General features: G+C 37.7%; 1 protein-coding gene across 1 annotated transcript; it reads left to right on the forward strand.

Annotated features, from left to right (window-relative positions):
- Positions 1 to 206: 206 nt before the first annotated feature.
- On the forward strand, positions 207 to 9,293 carry LOC126278229 (ankyrin repeat domain-containing protein 27-like). The gene has a single exon (XM_049978209.1). The coding sequence runs from the start codon at positions 512 to 514 to the stop codon at positions 3,371 to 3,373; it is 2,862 nt and encodes a 953-aa protein (XP_049834166.1). The 5' UTR covers positions 207 to 511; the 3' UTR covers positions 3,374 to 9,293.
- Positions 9,294 to 19,416: the final 10,123 nt, after the last annotated feature.

The raw sequence follows: 19,416 nt of genomic DNA on the forward strand, positions 1-19,416 counted from the left end.
ACAGCTGTGGTGTCTTCTTCCTCTTGTTGCTGCAATTTATTGCGCTACAAACGCTCCTGCTTGTAAAAACCATTGAAGAAATCAAAATAAACAACCGCTCTTCGCTTTCACGATCGCACCGAACTCACAGTTTAAGTTACTGGCCGCATGGGGCGCTCCCGGCGCGGTAGGCAACAAAATCGACGCGAGGTGTCGCGACTATTATGTTAGACTGTGCTACATACAATGTTTTGGTCTCAAAGGAATGGCAGACACCCTATCTTTATTTTTACGGCGTTAGGACATCTCCATAGATTTTAACATCTTTGGTTTGTACGAATGAGCGGAGAGTTTCGTAACAGTCTAATCTTTGGTGCGTATGTGTTTACTGAAATGTCAGTGAAGGAGGGAGTTGTGCGTGGAACAGTTACATAAGAAAAGGAGTATGACAACTATTGGATCTTGTTGATTTGGTGTTAATGCCGTGAAGTTGTAGTGTTGTCAACCGTTTGTGTGATCTGTGGTCGTTGTCATGGAATCGTACGATGAAGATCTCAATGAAAATCCGTTTTTTCACATGTTGCAGACGGAACACACAGAATTGTTTCAGAAAGCAACTGTCGAAGGATGGATAATTTGTGTACCGTGTGAAGGATCAGTGCCAAAGTACGCTCTTACCGTAGAGGATTTTTTTAGCCACATTTTGATTCCAAGCGACGAATTACCAGAGAGTCATTTTAGAACGCTAAATGATCGGGACGTCCGCATTTGTAATCGTGTGGTTACAGTCGAAGAAAACGATATTTCGAGACCCTTGACAACTCATATTCTGTTCGAAGAAACGTATTACACAGATGATCTATTGAAGTATAAAGTATTATGTTTAGAACACCCACTTGAACGTCATTCAGATTTTGGTCCAGTGAGCAGTAACTCCTCAGTAGTCATTAGTCTTCAGACTTTGAGGGACTGTATAGACTTGTTGTGGACGGAAAGTAGAGGTAGGGATGTACTTGAAAAAATTGATCAGTTGATTCGTGATTTTCTTTCGTGTAATAATAATTTGGAGTTTGAACCGCTTCAAGTGCAGAAAGATTTAGTTGGTAGTCTGTACACAATTTGTTTACAGAATGCTCTAAGAGACAGCCGTCTACGAGAAAGAACAAGTACAAATAAACATCTTCTTGAGAATGTTAAATTAGCAGTGGAAACCTACATGCTTCACACTGTGTATAAGAAAGTAATAAAAGGTGTAACAGCCTGTACTGCTCATGACGACGCCAATTTGAATAAAATCATTCGAAATCTTTCAGATATCCAGTTGAGGGATTTAGGTGTTCGTCAAGATCTATATGATACTGTGCCATGGGCGAAGCAGGAGCTCGCTCGTATTGATGGGTACAGTACTGTATTGGGCAAGGTTGGGTGTCTGAAACGTATGTTGGGAGCCATCACAAAGCAACATCCTAGCAAGAACAGTCCTGACCTTTTTGTTGGTAATGTTATTGCTGCAGATGATCTGTTGCCTATGATAGTTTTCCTTGTAATTAAAACTGGTCTACCTAACTGGATTGCTCACTTGACATTTATGAAACAGTTTCATTTTTCAAATCCGTCTAAATGTCAAGTGGATGAATATAGTTTCTTAATTACATCCTTAGAAGCTGCAATTGAACACATTAACTCTGGTCTTTTCCTAGGATCTTCCATTCCAGAAGCTCAAATAGTTTATGAAGAAAAATATGACAAGTACAAGAAGGCTGATGAGGAACAACAGAGTGTGTCTGCTGAGCCTAGTGGTATTGAATATTTGTTTGAACAGATAAAGCTTGGAAATGAAAGTGAGGTGAAAGGCATTCTGGATAGAAGCATTGGTTCAAATTCTATGAGAGAGAGAGAATCATCTACCAAGAAAAATGATATAATATTGAAATTATGCCATCCATTATGTTCCTGTGATAAATGCGAGAGTATCATTTCGAAAAGCTTGTGCAACACTACTCCCACAATTAATTCATGTGATGACAGAGGTTTTACAGCACTCCATGTGGCCTGCATGTTTGGGCGCCCAACTATGGTTGATCTTCTTCTGAAGTATGGTTCTAATGTTAATGCCTGTGACTATAGTGGTTCAACTCCTGTGCATTATGCTGCTGCCAAAGGTTATCAGAATGCACTGTTACTGTTGGTCCATGCAGGTGCACACATAGATATTGCTGACAATGAAGGCAATACTCCACTTCATTTGGCATGTAATAATGGCCATGAAGGCTGTGTGAAGGCAATCATATATTTTGCTGAACATGTTGGACTGAAATTAAATATTAATTGTGCAAATAGTCAAGGTAATACTGCTCTTCATAATGCTGCTCGCTGGGGTTATGAGGGTATTGTCCATTTGCTTTTGGAAAATGGTGCACGGCCAGGAGCAGAGAATAAACGCCACATAACGCCCCTTGATTATGCCCACAACATCCACATTACAAGGCTTCTGATGAGGGCCATAAAAACAATGCCACCAAGTGGTCTAATGCCTGGTAGTAGTAATGGCATTGTAACAAACCTCACATCAAAAAGCAAAGAACTCCATGTAGCAGCTTCATCAAAGAAGACTCTTGATTTCAGTGACAGTGTGAAACCCAGGAAAGTGTCAGGTGCATCACTGCAGAAAGGTTCAAAGACAAAAAAAGTATTTTATGGAGTCTTGCCCGAGACTACACAGGGGATGCGGAATGTAGAGAAGCTTCTGAAAGCAATAGCTGCTGGTGACACAAGACTTGCTTGTTATTACATGGGACTTGATGCTAATGATGAAGCTGCATCACAGAAGGCAGCACAGCCAGAACAACAGCATGAAAAATGTCACCCATTATGTACTTGTGAAAAGTGTCAACCGGAAAATGATGTTAATTCAGATGAAAATGGAACTGATGAAGAGCACTCACACCATATACTTGATGTGAATGTTTGTGATGGTGAGGGCTTTACACCATTACATGTTGCAGCTATGCATGGGCGTTTAGATCTTACACGTTTGCTGATTGATGCTGGTGCACTTGTAGATGTACGGACTCGGACCAAAGCTGCAACACCACTCCACTTTGCTTGTCAAAATCAGAGACTTCAGGTTGCGCAGCTTTTGTTAAGGCGGTCTGCAGATCCAGATATTCAGGATTGGCATGGGAACACAGCTTTGCATTATGCTTGTTATGTTGGCAACATAAGACTTGTTGAAACATTGTTGCAGCTTGCATCTCCAAGGTTGGATTTGAAGAATGCATCGGGTAAATCAGCAGTACAGGAAGCTGAAGAGAAGATGGCTCTTACCATTGTCAAACTGTTGCGTGGAGGGAAGCATTTTGTTGTAAATGGAGATGAGAGTAAAGACTACTGAAGGGAATTGTGTACTGAATGGTTTTTGCTACTGAGTGAAAGAAAAAATATTTTAGTACATTATTTACCAGTATTGACATTTATATTATTTCTATATGTAGTTACTTTTTGGCCTGTGAGTGACATTCATTGATGTTAAGGCTTCATTTGCTTGCTTCATAAATTAAGACATATAGATGTTATTAGTGTATTATTAAAATAACTGTCAGCAGTTTCCCTATAATTTAACTGTATCAAGATCTCTGTGTTGAAAAAGCCTTTCAGAAACCTTATGTATCAAGAATGCTGGATATTTATTATACACCAGAAGATTCAGATGTTAGTAGACAGTGCATTGTAATTTTCTTTTATCAGCCTAGGTACAGTGTACAACATAGTCCTGAAAGAAATGAATGCTTTGAGTGAGAATGTGTTTTTGTTATGTTCCATGAAGTAGAAGTACAAGTGATCTGTAAGCATTAGGGTTTTACTGTGATCTCCCCAACAATATCCCACGAAAGTCAGTGCTATTTTGGAGTTTGTGATGCACAGCATTCTGTTATTTTTTATTAGATTTTTTTTTATTTTTCTAACTTGTTCCAAACCATATATGTTCAATGATGAAACATAGGCTACTTTAATCTGAATCCTAGGTAACTGGCATTTTTATGGTGCGTGTATGCATGGCTGCATAAATCTTGATGTTCTTATTGGTGCTAACCATTTGGTGCTATGTAAAGTAAATCTGCTTATTTTTAAATTGTTATTAATTACTTTATGTGGTATGTTCATGGTTTTTGTAACAGCAATATTAATGCAGTGGCATTTACTTTTGGAGATTAACACTTGGAATTTCAAAGTAATAATTTGTTATAAACATATATGATTGAAGGGAAATTACTAAACCATTCTCAGCAGAAGGAAAGATTGGAACTGAAGATGTTCATTGTATAAAATATTTCTAAGTTGGGTTTCCACATGCACTGAAAACTTTCTTATGGATACTCCTCATTGTCTGCATTAGAAAACACTTTGCTATCTGTAAAAATGACAGTCAGAGAAGTTCAAAGCTGTTTCATTTACTGGCGTAGTATCACTTCCTTCAACACTGCTGAAGAGTCTCTGCTGATCATGGTAACAGGTGGAAATTCATCCATTCTGCTTCTGTTCATTCTGTTGGCACCTGTTTTATTTAGTAGCCTATCTGACACTGTGTAGGGAAGTGAGATTTGTGTGTAACTAGTTATGTACTGTTCGTGAGGAAGTGTACTTTTAGAATCAGAGGAACTATATTTGCTGCAATAGAAATTAAAGAGAGAAGCCATTGCCAGAGATTGCACATGCCTTCTGAAAAAATTTCCCAGGAATGAAAATAAAATCATAATCTTGTATATGGTAAGTTTCACTCTTGCCATTCTTGGGGCATTCGTGCATTGTATTTGAGTGTTACATTGTGCCTTCTGAATATGTCACATGTTTCAAACAGAGATTTAGTGTAGCTACAGTCTGGGGAATGCTTCCACAATGAAATATTCTTTCTGGTCCTGCAAATTTGCATGAGAACTTCTGTGAAGTTTGAAAGGTAGAAAGTGAGGTACTGGTGGAAATAAAACTGTGAGTGCAGGTCGTAACTCATGTTTCGGTAGCTCAGTCAGTGGAGCACTTGCTCAATGTCCCAGCGTAGAGTCTTCATCTCCCACATAGGTTCCACCTGTCAGGAAGTTTCACTCAGTAATCTGTTGACTGTTAATCTCCATATTGACAGTGTGGTTACCATGGATTAACTATGTGAATAGGAACTGTTTACTCAGTTTTGTGTGTCACCCTTATGACAATTTGAGAGAAAATGTAACTGATTTTACTAGTAACTTTTTTTCTACTCCAGGTCACATTTATTTAAGCTGATAGTCATGGTGAGGGTTGGGTTGTTTCGGGGAGAAGACCAGACAGCGAGGTCATCGGTCTCATCGGATTAGGGAAGGAAGACGGCTGTGCCCTTTCAATTGAACCATCCCAGCATTTGCCTGGAGTGATCTAGGGAAATCACGGAAAATGTCGTCCTCCCGAATGCGAGTCCAGTGTGCTAGCCACTGCGCCACCTCGCTCGGTCAATAGTAATGGTGAAAACTGTTATGCCTTACAGCTGTTCAGTGAGACATTAAAGAACTCTACTAACAGAAGTGTCTAATTTATTGACTATCATCACAATTCAATCAGATGCTTTTGGCTTGATGTTGCATAGCCGAACCATTTTCTAAAGAAATGCTCATCACTTTTTGTACTTTCCCACTCTTTGTTATTACCTTGTTTTAGTAATTTGTTCTAAAGAAATGCTCATCACTTTTTGTACTTTCCCGCTCTTTGTTATTACCTTGTATTGCCTGAGTACTGACGTGCTTTAAGTTTCCATCCAAGATGTCAAACACTGGCATGTCATGTGATGCTTCTTCTTTCCTTTCTGCCCTGTTGATTTTATGTACAGTGGTTTCCTTTTATTTGTGCTTGTAGATTGTTTGCTGAATTCTCCAGATGCTTCACATCATCTGTATACTTTTCTCTTTGGCCTGTGCTTTAATTGTTGACATTTATAGGTACTATTGTAGTGGGTGGATTGATTTCCAAAAACTATTCTAGATAAATCTCTTGATTGGGAGGATGAAGATGCAGAATACACTCAGCTCAGACTTAACAGAAGCAAAAGTGATTACACTGCTGATGATGATTCTTCAGTTTGAATATCCACACTGCTTGACAGATCTGTTTAAACTGTAGTTAATTCACTTCATTGGGAAAAACAAGTTAATGAAGTATATCAATGTTTACATAGGTAAACAGTGCTGCCACCGATGATTGATGATCATACTTATTAATGTTTTGTAGAGAGAAAACAGCAGTGTGAGATATATACATAATGGTCTGCAACAAAGCTGCAGAATTATACCAAGTTGCTCTTGCTGGTTTGTGAAGACAAAAAGGTCACTCTCCAACTGCATGTATCATCATCATCATCATCATCATCATCATCATCATCTGCTGCTGCTGCTGCTACCATAGCATCATGGGAAGGTGTACCGCACCTCTCTGTAGTCATACTGTTAATTTCTGATTGTAAATAAACAGTTATATCATCCATAATTTCTTACAGAAAGTTGTTTAGATTTCTTCAGTGTATGCTTCTTTCATGACATTCTGTAACAATATAGTAATTACACTGCCTTAGGTATGGTAATTATTCTGAATAAAATTGAAAACATACACAACTCATTTAATTTTTCATTTGGAATAGTAGATATGTACTTCTAATGGCTGTAAGGTGTTAAGCAATGTCACAACTTGTTAGTGTTGCCAAATCAGTTTAATATTACAGCAGTAGGAATCCACATTACAAGTACACTAAGATGTTGTCTTTTCTTATCCATAACTTATGTGCAGATGAATTCCCTATCCTTCATTCTGGGAATATTTTTGTATAGCTGCAAACATTCTTCTATATTATGATTATAATAGTGGTGTGGATGTAAGAAGACAGGTGGTGGCATGATGCACAGTGCCAAGGAGCATGTACCACTTCATGCTCCAGCCATTAATGTAATTGTATCATACCTGCCTGTAGCACACACTGGGGCCGTGTTAAGTGTTGATTTTCATATTAGTTTATATATGATGTGGTTAATTAGCCACTACACTCTTCATTATGAGTGGCATGCAACAACACAATAAGTATTATATTAAGGATCAACAGTGATAGTTTCCAAAGTACATAAATTCTGGCAGACAGAGCCAGAAGTGGAAACTGTGGCCAAATGCAGCACTCACCCATGCGTTGCCAGTTAGTGTGGTAAGCAACAGCTGGAGTGTGAGGTACAGGATGGGGCAGAGAGCACACTGGTCACACCAAAAAGTATTCTGTCTGTCTCTTTGCACAGAAGCTATCACACAGCTGCCTTCTTATGTGCACCACGATATACTGAAAGCAATTTCTTTGAGCAACTATGTAACTACACTTTTCACAGGTGGCAGCATCTACTACAGGAGGGTGTTATCAACAGACATGGTTACAGATTTCTTCATGCGATGTTTTAGGACACCATTCTGATGGATACACACAGTTTAAAACAGCAATTTGTCTGTAGTGGAAACTCCTTACATTCAAGCAACTGTGCAACAGATTCATGATAATTGCCTTGAAGGTTAAAGAATGTGGCATTGTTTAGAAGTACTATGCACATCATGTCAACATGAAGTTTCACTACCTCCCAGCCCTCTTTGCCCCCTCCTCCCCATAGATCTGTCTGTCACCACAGTCAGGTTTGATTGTATCCAACTTACAATGCATAGGTGCCCCTAGAATGGCAAGAGTAATAGTAATAGATATACCTTCTTCTGAACATGTAGTTTGTTGAGTATTTCACTGATGTCTTTGTTCCTTATGCATTAGCATTATTTTTATGAAGAGTAATACCATAAATTGTATGTTGCTGCTACCTCTGGATATGTCAGTGGCTCTGAATACCGGAAGAACTTTTGTTTCTCACTACAGCACAGTAGGGTAAAACACTCTCCACCTCATCCCACTCCTACAAAAACAGCTGAAACACAAGAGTACAGGCACTAAATTAAATCTTGTGCTTACTGTTTGGGAAAATATTAATGAAAGACAATGTCGATATTTACAAATAAATTTATGTAAGACATGTAATGGAACTAATTTCAAAGCATTAATAACAAATGAGACTGCAGGAAACATAATTGATATTTATTTCCAGACTGTGTACATTGTGAAAAGGTAAAGGAACATTGAGCATGTGGGACAAAATTTTCTTTTTTTTCTTTTGTAATAGTGTGCCTAGTCATGTCTTATGAGAATTGGTTGAACATTGTGGTGATTAAACCTGTCTAATTTTTTTGTGTCATTATAATTGACAAATATTGTCTAACATGTTTGTAATTTAATATGGAAAGAAATTCTTTGAAATCTTGACCTTCTCTTGTAAGTTTTTCTGTTACTGTTTTTATTAATATGTGATGAGAAGGTCTCACTGTTATTTTTGGCGAAAAGAGAACCATAACAATACTTACAGCCAAGGTAACCCCTTTTTTGTACCATTTAGTATTGAAACTATGAAACAAACTGAATTTGACAAGAAGTTATTCCTGGAAACAACTTTCATTATTTCAAGTAAGTACTGAATACACAGAAATGAGGAAAGGCTTTGCAACTGCTCGTTTTAGTTGAATTATATTCACACAACCACATAGACACACAAATGCACCCACTGGCAGTGATTTTCACTGAAGCCAAAGGCTGGGGTGTTTGGAGAGTGTGAGTGGTTATGGGTGGAACAGTCTCTACTCATGTTTGTTTGCTTCCATCCTAGAATTTCACTTACTGAAGTTTGCAGAATATATTATAGAATTGGAATATTCAGAGATGTTTGATCGTGGAGGTTCTTGTTCATTTAATATAGGGATTCAGTTGCTCTGTTTGTACCAATTTACTCATATTGCTAACTGTATTGTTGAGCAGAATCTTTTGTACAATTTCATACAATCATCTTGAATTACCTTGTGGTGTGTGTCTGCTATTTGTATTTCTCCCTAGTCACACAGAATCCCATTTTGAATAGGAAGACAGCCAAATGGAGCTTTGGATTACTGTGATACTGATAATTGTAAATATCATTTGTAAATGTTTTTGTATATGCTCAGCACGTTATCTTAGTCTTGATAGTTGTTGATAGGTCTGTATTTTTATGCTGGAATCTAGCTTCCGTATCTGTTGAAAACTAAAACCAATTGGAGAAAGTGTTTTGTTAATTTTATATTGTATGTGTAAATAGATGTAATTTTTTTAAGACTGAAAGATTTTGATGTCATAACTGGAAGCATTCTAATTTGTATCAGACTGATTTTTTTCAGCAAATACATATTCTTAATTACAACTGCCTGTTTTTGAATTTAATTTTAACTGCTTTTCTTTTTGATGCATAGTGTTCCTGGATGAAGCAGATCAGAATATCTATGAAAGAAATGTGAATAATTAAAATGTGAAGAATCAGTAAAGATCAGCATCAAAGACACAGTCAATTTCAGCTTCATATGAAAGGTAACATTCGTTTTCAGAACTTGCTACCCACAGTACACATTGTGGGAAATGTGCTTGATATGTGGTCATTAGAGAATATATGTAATGGGAGATGCTGGCAATACTTTTCAGTGATATTGCGAACATCTCCTGTAGCAAAGTGCTAAGTTGTCTTTGGAGTTATTAGGAAATTTCTGTTCATTAAATTCGATGAAGCTGATAACCGATTTCCAACTAGTGACAGGGTATTCCACTGATCTTTGTTTCTCTGGAACATCTCAATTTATGTAGCACAGGAGCAGAGCTAAACGGATGGAAAGAGAGAAATAATATGTTAAGAAAGATGTAGGAGACGCACGTTTTACTACATTGTGAACTACACCCATTACACTGAAATGGATAAACAAGCTTTTTAATACATTAAGCAACCACTCAGCTTCATAGCACACAGACACACCTAACACTGCAGACATTTTCACTTTGAATTGGGCAAATCCTATTTTACAGTATAAGTGTGTACTTGGGTTATGCGTGCCCCCCCCCCCCCCCACTCACACACACACACACACAGAGAGAGAGAGAGAGAGAGAGAGAGAGAGAGAGAGAAACACCAGGAGGGGAAAGTGGGAGGGGGGGCAAGTGGGAAGGAAACACTTAATGAATACCTGTGAAGTCTGTTTCCACATTTTTAATTTGGCCGCACAGCTAACCATTATTTTATTATGAATGGTCAGCTATGCACCCGCTCATTCATGCAGTTGCTCATTGTCTCTCTACCATTTTTGACTTTGCGCACTCTAAGATTCATCTACATAGTTATGTCTGGCTGAGGGTAAGGAGCCACTGAATTGCTTGATTGTTGATCATGTTCATTTCCCACATCAGTTTGTGAGACTTTTCTATTATTATTGTTCACTGATTTAAAGTATGTGTTACAGTATTTGAAGATGGCTGCAAAATTAGATATTTTTTTAATGATTTATCAATTTTGACAGTATGTCAGTTTTGAGGAAGGATGCAAGGTTTTACTCTTCAGGAGAAAACTAATTTTCAGTTTCTTAAACAGATTTCAGGTTATTCAAATCGTGAAGCTTCTGTTTCACTTGCATTACATATTAACAATTTGTAAATGTCAGCCAGGTTATTTTAAGAGTAACTAAAATGTTAAACCGTTGCTTCATTTACCTTTGATCTTCTACTCTGAACAAATTATACTGTTATTTATAATCTGTTAAGAAGTTTACTTTAGAAATAAAGATACATCTAAAATACGAATCCCCACTTCCCTAAAGTAATCATTAGTCTTTCCAGTGGTGTCACATCCACTCAGTTTCATAATTTACTTTGTGAATAACAATAACAACACTCAATATCCATTCAAATTATCATAAAAATTATAACAATTAAAAAGTCAAGTGTTTCCAAAAACCACATAACTATAAAAAGGTGCTTCAATTGCGACTGAAAGCAGCTGTTTATGTCTTTTCTGTTGTGGTGTGTAGCAAGCTTAGCAACCAGGTGACTGACTTTGTGATTAGCCACAATTTGGTGGTCGTTTGCTCAGTGTTGCACTTGAGTCATCAATCGAGGAACGACCACTGAGTTGTGGGATTGGGAATAGGGATAGCACAGAGATGGATTGAGGTGTTGCATAATTAGGTGGATGATGGAATACTACTATGGAGGAACCAGAGAAATTTTCTAAGCATGTCTGTGCACCATGCTGCCGGTGAATGTTTGAATTTCCTCATTTCTGCTTTTGTTGCTATGATTTTACAGTAAGTTATCCAGCTCTGTCCCAAACCGTTATTTGTATTTGAATGAAAATAGAGGTACCCAATGGCATTAGGGTAATAATTGCACTAGCAATATGGTTTTTTCTGGCTTGTTGCTGTACAGATAAGCAGGCGTAGGTGTCATGAACAAGTCTGGATGAGCAGTAGACATTGAATCACATGTGCTTAAGGCTGGCATTGCGGTAGAATTCTTGCTTCCCGCGCGCGGGGTCCCGGGTTCGATTTCCGGCTGGGTCAGGGATTTTCTCTGCCTCAAGATGACGGGGTGTTGTGTGTCTTTCATCATCATTTCATCCTCATTCACTTGCAAGTCACCGTAGTGGTGTTAAAGAACCGCCCTGCGAGGGGTATCCCGGCCACCAATGCCATACACTCATTATTATTATTATTATTATTATTATTATTATTATTTCTTTCTTATCTCAAACGTTATGTCTGGTCAAAAGTAGAAAGTGACGCGGACCTTTATCAAGCGTGACTTCTTTTTAACTGTATGGTATATGTTATATTGCATTTAGGAACTTTCGGGTAATTGAACATGTATCAATAATTACGGATTTCTGTAGTTGTATATATAAGTTTGGATGTAGCTGTATTGCATTGATGTACTGGTGGATATTGTGTGGTATGACTCCTGTAGTTGATAGTATAATTGGTATAATGTCAACTTTATCCTGATGCCACATATCCTTAACTTCCTCAGCCAGTTGGATGTATTTTTCAATTTTTTCCCCTGTTTTCTTTTGTATATTTGTTCTATTGGGTATGGATATTTCGATTAGTTGTGTTAATTTCTTCTTTTTATTGGTGAGTATGATGTCAGGTTTGTTATGTGGTGTTGTTTTATCTGTTATAATGGATCTGTTCCAGTATAATTTGTATTCATCATTCTCCAGTACATTTTGTGGTGCATACTTGTATGTGGGAACGTGTTGTTTTATAAGTTTATGTTGTAAGGCAAGCTGTTGATGTATTATTTTTGCTACATTGTCATGTCTTCTGGGGTATTCTGTATTTGCTAGTATTGCACATCCGCTTGTGATGTGATCTACTGTTTCTATTTGTTGTTTGCAAAGTCTGCATTTATCTGTTGTGGTATTGGGATCTTTAATAATATGCTTGCTGTAATATCTGGTGTTTATTGTTTGATCCTGTATTGCAATCATGAATCCTTCCGTCTCACTGTATATATTGACTTTTCTTAGCCATGTGTTGGATACGTCTTGATCGATGTGTGGCTGTGTTAAATGATACGGGTGCTTGCCATGTAGTGTTTTCTTTTTCCAATTTACTTTCTTCGTATCTGTTGATGTTATGTGATCTAAAGGGTTTTAGAAGTGGTTATGAAATTGCAGTGGTGTAGCCGATGTATTTATATGAGTGATTGCTTTGTGTATTTTGCTAGTTTCTACTCTTTCTAGAAAGAATTTTCTTAAATTGTCTACCTGTCCATAATGTAGGTTTTTTTATGTCGATAACTCCCCTTCCTCCTTCCTTTCTGCTTAATGTGAATATTTCTGTTGCTGAATGTATGTGATGTATTCTATATTTGTGGCATTGTGATCGTGTAAGTGTATTGAGTGCTTCTAGGCCTGTGTTACTCCATTTCACTACTCCAAATGAGTAGGTCAATATTGGTATAGCGCAAGTATTTATAGCTTTTGTTTTGTTTCTTGCTGTCAATTCTGTTTTCAGTATTTTTGTTAGTCTTTGTCTATATTTTCTTTTAGTTCTTCTTTAATATTTGTATTATCTATTCCAATTTTTTGTCGGTATCCTAGATATTTATAGGCATCTGTTTTTTCCATCGCTTCTATGCAGTCACTGTGGTTATCCAATATGTAATCTTCTTGTTTAGTGTGTTTTCCCTTGACTATGCTATTTTTCTTACATTTGCCTTTTCCAAAAGCCATATTTATATCATTGCTGAATACTTCTGTTATCTTTAGTAATTGGTTGAGTTGTTGATTTGTTGCTGCCAGTAGTCCATGTATAGCAAATGTGTGATTTTGTGTGGGTATGTTCCAGTAATATTGTATCCATAATTTGTATTATTTAGCATGTTGGATAGTGGGTTCAGAGCAAGACAGACCCAGAAAGGACTTAATGAGTCTCCTTGGTATATTCCACACTTAATCTGTATTGGCTGTGATGTGATATTATTTGAATTTGTTGGGATATTAAGTGTGGTTTTCCAATTTTTCATTACTATGTTTAGGAACTGTATCAATTTAGGATTTACTTAGTATATTTCCAATATTTGTAGTAACCATGAGTGGGGTACACTATCAAAAGCTTTTCGGTAATCAATGTATGTGCAACCTTTGTTTAGTTTGATATGTTACCTCTGCATCTATCATCAGTTGCTCTTTACATCCTCCTGCTCCTTTGCAACAGCCTTTTTGTTCTTCATTTATAATTTTGTTCTGTGTCATATGTGTCATTAATTTCTGTGTAATGACTGAAGTTAATATTTTGTATATTGTTGGTAGGCATGTTATGGGGCGGTATTTAGCTGGGTTTGCTGTGTCTGCTTGATCTTTAGGTTTCATATAAGTTATTCCATGTGTAAGTGTATCAGGGAATGTGTATGGGTCTGCAAAGTAACTGATAAATAATTTATATTAAAAACAAAGATTCCAAGACTTACCAAGCGGGAAAACGCCGGCAGACAGGCACAAGAACAAAACACACAAACACACACACAGAATTACTAGCTTTCGCAACCGATGGTTGCTTCTTCAGGAAGGAGAGGGAAAGACGAAAGGATGTGGGTTTTAAGGGAGAGGGTAAGGAGTCATTCCAATCCCGGGAGCGGAAAGACTTCCCTTAGGGGGAAAAAAACGACAGGTGTACACTCGCGCACACATACACACGCACACATATCCATCCGCACATACACAGACACAAGCAGACATATTTCTGCTTCTTTTCATATAATTGCTCTATCGCTTCTTGTTGTGAGATTTTACCTAACCTTTTTTGTTTTTTTTTCTGACATTTGATGTCTTATAAATTGTGTTAGCTGTCCAATGTCTTTTCTCAGTTTTTCTATTCTGATCTGTAGCCTGTGTTGCCATGCTGGTTTTGTGGGTTTCTTCTGTGTGTTGGTTGGTTCTGATCTCTGCCTAGTGTGTATATTTAGTGTAGTGAGTGCTCCTATATAAACCAGTAGTTGTAACTCTTCCATAGTTGTGTTTTCATTTATTTTGTTGTGTATGATTGTGTTGATAGTTTTTATTGTTGTTTCGACTTGTGGGTTATTTGGCGGTCTATGCAAGAATGGTCTAATGTCTGTATTTGTGCCTTTGTATGCTATATACGTCAGCTGAAATTTTTCTTCTATATCTAACATGTGTGTTACTTTGTGTTCTATTTGTACTTGTTCTGGTGGCAGTCTTAAGATTTCGTTTTCCTCTTATTATTATTATTATTATTATTATTATTATTATTATTAAGGCACAGATATGTAACTGTAGCCTACATATTCTATAGAAAACTGCCAAAGTAGATGTCAGATGCAGTAAAGTGTTCATATGCTGCTTACAGAGCTGCGTTCTTGGATATGTTGTATAAAGCTGAAACAATTTCGTGACATTTCTCTTTGATGGTGGAAGTTGTCAGGGATGAGTGACATCACGTGGGGTAAAGAGTGGGTTTTTGAGAACTTATTATGCTCAATGGCCTGGTAGTGATTTCATTTATCTGTGCATGTCAGTTCTCATAACATGCATATGGCTGTCCAACAGCTGATCTGTCCTTGGTGGGGAACATTATCTGGTATGCACAGTACTGATTGCCCATGGTTGGGCCAGTATTCTTTTGCAGAACAGTTACCATGGTATCTAGAACATTCTAGTATATTCATGAATCGGTTAGAACATTAAGAAAGTGGTATCACTTCCTGTAAACAGAATAACTTCCTGCTCACACTCATCCCTCAGTGTGAAGGCAAAATTTTTCATGACAAGTAAATCTTAAACAAGTTGGTTTTTTGTGAAGTCCTTTGGTGTGCCAGTTATTCAGACATGGAAAAAAGTACTAAAGTACTGGATGGGGAAAGTAGTCAGCGCATCTGCCTAGCAAGCACGAGACCTGGGTTTCAATCCTGCTCCAGCACCACAAATTTTCAGCTTGCCCCATTGATATTAATCAGTGCCCATTGGTAGCTAATGTCTTTTGGGCCTAATTCCTTTGTGCCTCTTTTAACTGTAGTCTTATTTCTGTACTAGTTGTAAATAACCTTTCAGTCCCTGTATTTTACCCTGATATATTCAACATTTCAAAGATTGTATTCCAGTCAACACTCAAAGGCATTCACGAAATCTACAGATGCTGGTATGCCTCTCTTAAGCCTATCTTCTAAGGTAAGTTATGGGGTCAGTATTGCCTTGTGTGTTGCTATATTTCTCTGGAACCAAATATGATCTTCCTTGAGGTCAACTTCTTCTTTTCCCATTCTTAAGTAAATACTCCAGTATTTTGCAACCATGACTCATTAAACTAATGGTTCAGTGGTATTCATACCTGTCAGCACTCACCTTCTTTGGAATTGGAATTATTACAGTCTTCCTTTTGGGAGAGCCAGCCATGACAAATCTATTCAAGGTGAGTGAGACTGGTGAAATACTGTTAGACTTAAAGAAGAATGTAATAATTACAGTTCCAAAGAAAGCGGGTGCTGACACCTGTGAATGTTTTCATACTAACAGTTTAATGTCATGATTCCAAAATGCTAACACAAATTCTCTATAGAGGAATGGAGAGACTGGTAGAAATCAAACTTGGGGAAGATCAGTGAAATGTAGGAACACGCAAGATAATATTGTCCTTACTTCTTGTAGAAGATAGGTTAAGGAAGGGCAAACCTATGTTTATGACATATGTAGACTTGTAGAAAACTTTTGTCAATGTTGACTGTAATAACCCCTCTGATATTCTAAAGGTAGCAGGGGTAAAATTCAGGGACTGAAAGGCTATTTACAACTTGTACAGAAATCAGATGGCAGGTACAAGAGTCGAGGGGCCTGGAAGGGGAGCAGTGGTTGAGAATGGAGTGAGACAGGGTTGTAGCCTATCCCTGATGTTGTTCAGTCTGTACAATGAGCAAGCAATAATGGAAACCAAAGAAAAATTTGGAGCAGGAATTAAAGTTCAGGGAGAAGAAAAATTTTTTGAGCTTTGCCAATGATTTGCACTTCACTTCAGTCGGAGGCAGTGAAGGACTTTGAAGAGCAACTGAACAGAATTGGCAGCATCTTGAAAGGATATTAATGAACATCAACAAAGGTGAATGAAGGATAATGGAATGTAGTCAAATTAGGTGATGCTTAGGGAATTACATTAGGAAAAAAAGACAGAAAAAGTAGTAGATGAGTTTTGCTATTTGGGCTGTGAAATAACTGATGATCACTGAAGTAGAGAGGATATACAATGTAGACTGGCAAAGCAAGAAGAGTGTCTCTGAAGAAGAGAAATTGTTAACATCAGGTGCAAACTTATGTGTTAGGAAGTCTTTTCTGAAGGTATTTGCCTGGAGTGTAGCTGTGTATTTAAGTGAAACATGGGCGAAAAACAGTTTAGACAAGAAGAGAATAAAAGCTTCTGTAGCTGATGCTACAGAAGAATGCTGGAGATTTTATAAGTAGGTTCCATAACTAATGAAGAGGTACAGAATGTAATTGAGAGAAAAGAAGTTTGTGGCACAACTTGAGTAAAAGAAAGGATCAGGTGATATGACACATTGATCACCAATTTAGTATTGGCGGGAAGTGGGGATAAAAGTCATAGAGGGAGGCCAAGAGATGAATCCAGTAAACATATGCAAAAGGATGTAAGCTGGAGTAGTTATTCAGAGATGAAGAGGCTTGCAGAGTAGCATGGAGAGCTGCATCAGACCAGTCTTCGGACTGGAGACAACATGAATTCTGAGGGTATTTTCCCTCTTTCAATCATCTTGCATGCCAGGAAATATGTTTGTTATGGCTGGCTCTCCCAAGAATCTCAGTAATTGTGAGAAAATATCCTTGTTTCCACTTACATATTTCAGTGATATGTAATATTCTTCTTGCAGTATCATATTATCCACCTCATCTTCATTTACTACTTCTTTCCTTATCTTCAAGTAAAAGTGACATTCAATAAGTAATGAAACACATTTTTTCTGGAAGCAGGTTGGTTTTATCAAGGACTCCAATACACTCTGTTATTCCACACTCCTTTGGCTACAAAACCATATTTTTTAACATAATTTCCATTCAGTGCTATGGAATTATGCTGTCTTACTGGGAGGGCCTGTATCCCCCACTCTACTGGTCAACATGGGAGCGACCATCTTGCTGCCTCAATAACCTCCCAATTGTCCACATACTGCTTCTGGTGGAGTGAATTCTTTATTGGGCCAAACAGATGGAAGTTGAGGGTGCAAGATCCGGGCTGCAGGGGGGATGATGAAGAACAGTCCAATGAAGTTTTGTGAACTACTCTCAGAAGTTCAGACTTGTGTGAGGCCTCATGTTGTCATGGAGAAGTAGTAGTTTACTTGCATTTTAATGGTGATTTCCTGAGGGTAGTACAATACACTTCTGAGATTGACCGTAGCACCATGAGTGAGAACATAAAAGAAACCTCCTTCACAGTCCCAGAAGACTGTTACCATGACTTTAACCACTGAGGGTGTGATTTTAAACTTTTTATTCAGAGGAGAGGTGGTGTGGTGCCACAACATGGATTGCCATTTTGTTTCCAGTCCAAAGTGATGAACCTATGTTTCATCAACTGCGCCAATATTTGACAGAAAATTGTCATGATTAGCCCTGTGATGTATAAGCAATTCTACACAGTTGGTCTTCTGTTACTCTTTATCATCATCTGTTAATTGTTAGGAGGGGAGGAACCTAGAACGCACACACCTTTGAGTACCCCACATGGTGCGTGCCTGCATTAGTAGTACCAGCAGAGATGCCCAGTTGTGCAGCAAGGCGTTTGATTGTGATCCGGTGATCACTCTGAATGCGAATGTCCACATGTTCCAACACTGCAGAACTCACAACAATATGTGGGCGACCGGAATGTGTGAGATCAGCCAGGTTTGTGCGACCTTGTTGTGATGACGTCAGCCGCTTTGCCCCTCAACTCACTATGCTTTTATTCATTGCCAGGTCTTTGTATAAGTTCTGCAAACACTTATAAATCTTATAAATATCTGCAATGCTCTGGTTTTCTGCCAAAAGAAACTTGGTGACAGCTCTCTGCTTGGAATGCACCTCCATTACAAACACCATTTTGAAGGATACATATAGTGCTGTCACCTAGTAGGGCTTCATGAAACTATACAGGCAGAAGTAGGAATATTCCATGATGTCCCAAAACAAATTATGCATTTTTCAACCAAAACTGGCTGAGGAAAAGAAATATGTTACATTTCTTCCTGAATATCCCTTGTATGTTGTTGCACTTGTATAGCCCCTTTATGTGTTCCTTCCATCTCTGAGCTTTTCCTGCTGTGCTTAATAATAGCTTCCCATCTGAGCTCCTGTTATCCACTCAGGTGCTGCTCTTCTCTCCAAAAGTCTCTTCAAAAATGATGAGTACATTGACAAATCCAGCAATAAAATAAAAGCAATGTGGAATATTATAACAAGGGAAAGAGGGGAAATCAAAGCTACACACACGAACATAGAAATCAAACTCAACAATGAATCTATATCCAATCCCAAAGTTGTGGTGAACTCCTTCAACAAATTCTTTATGAACATAGCTGAAAAATAGGTCAGAAATAATCCTAACACAAACTACCAACCAGCAAAACAAAAATATCACACATGTGCAAAGTCAATTTTTATTACCAAAGTCACTGAAAATGATGTTGCAAAAGCCCTCGAAGAGATAAAAAAATTCATATTCAGCTGGAATTAATGGTATCCCAACAGCTGTCATCAAAAATTGTGTACACACAATTGGTGAACCATTAACTCACCTCTGTTACTTCTTTCCAGGCAGGTACTTTCCCTGAAGCTCTAAAACTATCTAAAGTAATTCCTGTCTTCAAAAAAGGTGATAATAAAGATATAAATAACTACAGGCCTATCTAAATCTCATCCTGCTTTTCTAAAGTTTTTGAAAAATTTTTTACTGATGGAGTTCATTGGGAAAAAAGTTTAGCACAACATGGATTTAGCAGCA

This window comes from Schistocerca gregaria, chromosome 6 (genome assembly GCF_023897955.1).
Source record: "Schistocerca gregaria isolate iqSchGreg1 chromosome 6, iqSchGreg1.2, whole genome shotgun sequence".
NCBI classification, from domain to species: domain Eukaryota; kingdom Metazoa; phylum Arthropoda; class Insecta; order Orthoptera; family Acrididae; genus Schistocerca; species Schistocerca gregaria.

Bases quoted from the DNA above. Each gene is read 5' to 3' on its own strand.
- LOC126278229 (XM_049978209.1), top strand. From the start codon at position 512: ATGGAATCGTACGATGAAGATCTCAATGAAAATCCGTTTTTTCACATG.